General features: G+C 33.7%; 1 protein-coding gene across 1 annotated transcript in view; it reads right to left on the bottom strand.

The window, feature by feature from the left end:
- Positions 1 to 2,837, bottom strand: part of TNKS (tankyrase, TRF1-interacting ankyrin-related ADP-ribose polymerase) — a 292,744-nt gene that overhangs the window by 137,382 nt on the left and 152,525 nt on the right. Inside the window, exon 4 of the mRNA XM_012649821.1 lies at positions 499 to 535. Coding sequence (XP_012505275.1) covers positions 499 to 535 — 37 coding nt within the window. The remainder of the gene's footprint in view (positions 1 to 498; positions 536 to 2,837) is intronic.

Genomic DNA, 2,837 nt, shown 5'->3' with positions numbered 1-2,837 from the left:
ACAAACTTTATTCTGATAAATGATCTAAAACATTGGAGTTAAAAAATACATACAAAATGCTGTAAAGAGCTAATCAATTAAATTATAAATGACCAAGAACAACAACAACAACAAAAAAAAGAACGAAGATTTGAACATTTACTTTCTGCCCCTCATTCAAGCTTTGCTAGAAAAATCTTCAGAGGAAAATGAAGATACAGGCATTTAAATACTCTACAAATATCATTTGAAAAGCTCGGCAGCTAGGGTTTGCAGGTACCTTAAGAAATGTTTCAAATAAAATTAACCATATAATCATCACCATATTGAAAGATTTTATTATACACACTAATCATGGGAAATAAAGTATACAAAGATTTAGTATAAGTCTTATCTGTATTATTGCATAAAATCCAAGCAAGACAATAACATGTTATAATTTTTATAGTCTCCCACCTGCCCTCCCCCTTTTCTCCCTTAAATGCATTATACTCACTTAAAATGAATGGAATCACTTACCTAGCAGCTTCTAGGAGTTCGTCTTTCTTGTATTCACCTAGATGATTGCAAAATATCATGCTGTTAGCATTTGGCAGAAGACAGATGAAGAAATGCAGTAGGCAGCAAATAGAGAATTAAATAGAGAAGAACAGAAAAAGAGAGTCCACACCCCGCTGGGTGATGGAGCCGTGACGTTAGCCAGCTTGTGAAGGCAGCATCACCAGTGCCTTGGAGACGGGCAGCAAATTGACGCAGCTTCTTGTCCAATCCTCAGATGAAATAGCTTTCTCCAGACAACCAATGAATGCTAAATCTCGTGTCCAGAAACACATTCCCTCTGATAACAGCATGCCAGCTGAAGACAATGTCCCCTCCCCCCTTTTCTATTCAGGCTGTCACAGTATACTTGTGAAGCATAATACATCCTGAGACAAAAGCAAAATAATGTGGCTCTTTAAAGGTACAAATTACTAGTCTTCAAAAAACTCAAGTTTTATTTGTAATGACATGGAAAGTTTTTTTAAAAAACCATTAATTACCATTGTTGAGCTTTATAGCAGTAGCAAATGCAAATATCAGAGCCACGAAGCCTTTGCCTCGATAGGGAAGGTCTGTAGACTAGAAATACGTGAACTACGTACCAAATGCCATGAACCTCTTGGAGGCAGCGCTCCAAAAACCAAAACAGTGAATACATTCTTAAATGGCAATAATATTCTAACATGCTGTAATCTTTATACTTTATACAACAAACTCAATACCAAATTTTAACAAACAATAAATCTTAAGAATATTTTTTAAAAGGAGGTTGGGAGCCTCTGAAAATGAGCAGATATCCAACTACTGCAACGTGAGTAATTTTTCCCCATTCTATTTTTCCACCATGGATTTTTAAAATATATCACAGCCTGAAACTAGAAATATAATTACAAACCCTCCATAACAAATTTCATAGAGTATTTAAGATCTAACAAACAAGTTTCTTTTGCAAGCTCAATTGAAGGACAAGGAATGTTAATAACATAGCGTTTGTTCCTTCAATAAATAAAAAGAACAGCCAGGACTATGATTCAGCTATAATACACTGACTTAGTTTGCTATATTACTAAAGAAATAATTATACAAAGTGTCTTAGCAAATAATTATATGAAAGCAAATATTAGGCATACATATAAGAAATAAAATTTTAGATTAAATGAAATGCTATAATTGTATCATGAAATAAATTGTTTTTTAAAATCATCTGTAAATATGGGCTTCTTCACATATTGTTTCTATTTTGCTATAGAACGCAGAATATTGATGCAAATACTATAAAGACAGCTCAGAGCTACCAAGCACATGTTTAAAGCCTATAACTCATTATTAGCAAAGATTCTTTAGCTTTAACTTTGTCTTTCTTCTAGATTAGGTTAAATCTAGAAACTATAACCAGATATTTTCAAATGAGGAAAAAGCTGTTAAACATCTGTTCTCTCCTAAGGGAATTTTGTATACCAATAAAGTCATAGGTTCAACAATATAAGCTAGAATGCACAATTTCATGATTATAGAGTTGGTCTTTACAATTTCCTATAAATTATATTTCAGATTATTTAGCTAACTGATGGGGTAAAAATAATATTATTATATTCTTATCCAGTTAGGCTTCTGCCTTCCCAAAGCCCAAGACCTATCTTAATTAAACATTTTAAGTAGCAATATGGAAGTTAGTCAATTTTAAAAGGTCTGTATGAGGAAAATGGCATAACCCATACCCTCAAATGCCTGAAGAACCAAGGTCAAAGTAAATCAAATTAGGAAACTTATCTCTAGAAGTCACTCATTCACCAAACATTTATTCAAAAGGCCTATATGCCAGATCCTAAACCAAAAGACACTATCATCTCTGACCTCAAGGAGTATTATTCTATTAAAGGAGATAGATAAGTAACAAATAATTACAGTGGAGTATGAAAAAAGACCTTAAGAAATGCTATAAAGAGCTTACTGGCTAGTCTCAATGAGATTAATAAGAGGCAGAGTTGTGGTTCAAGGAAATCTTTCTGGAAGAGGAGAAACTGAAGCAGAGTTTTGAAGGAAGAACAGGTGACGCTCAGGTGAAGAAGGAAGCAACCACAGTTAAAAAAAAAGGCCGGGGGGGGGCGGACATGGCAGCTCTCTACACATGAAGCAAAGGACACTTGCAGGGGAATGGGTAAAGATGAGGCAGAAAAGAAATGAAAAGATCATTAATGGCTCCCTAAGCTAAGAAATAGGACCTTTGTTTTGAAGTCAATGAGGAAATATTTAAATATTTAAACAAGGGAGGACAATGTATAAAGATTTATAAGTTTTATGATTACAGAAAATATTTC

The sequence above is a fragment of the Propithecus coquereli genome, unplaced genomic scaffold, assembly GCF_000956105.1.
Source record: "Propithecus coquereli isolate 6110/MARCELLA unplaced genomic scaffold, Pcoq_1.0 Scaffold304, whole genome shotgun sequence".
In the NCBI taxonomy this organism is placed as follows: Eukaryota; Metazoa; Chordata; class Mammalia; order Primates; family Indriidae; genus Propithecus; species Propithecus coquereli.
This window is presented reverse-complemented; position numbering and strand designations above follow the sequence as displayed.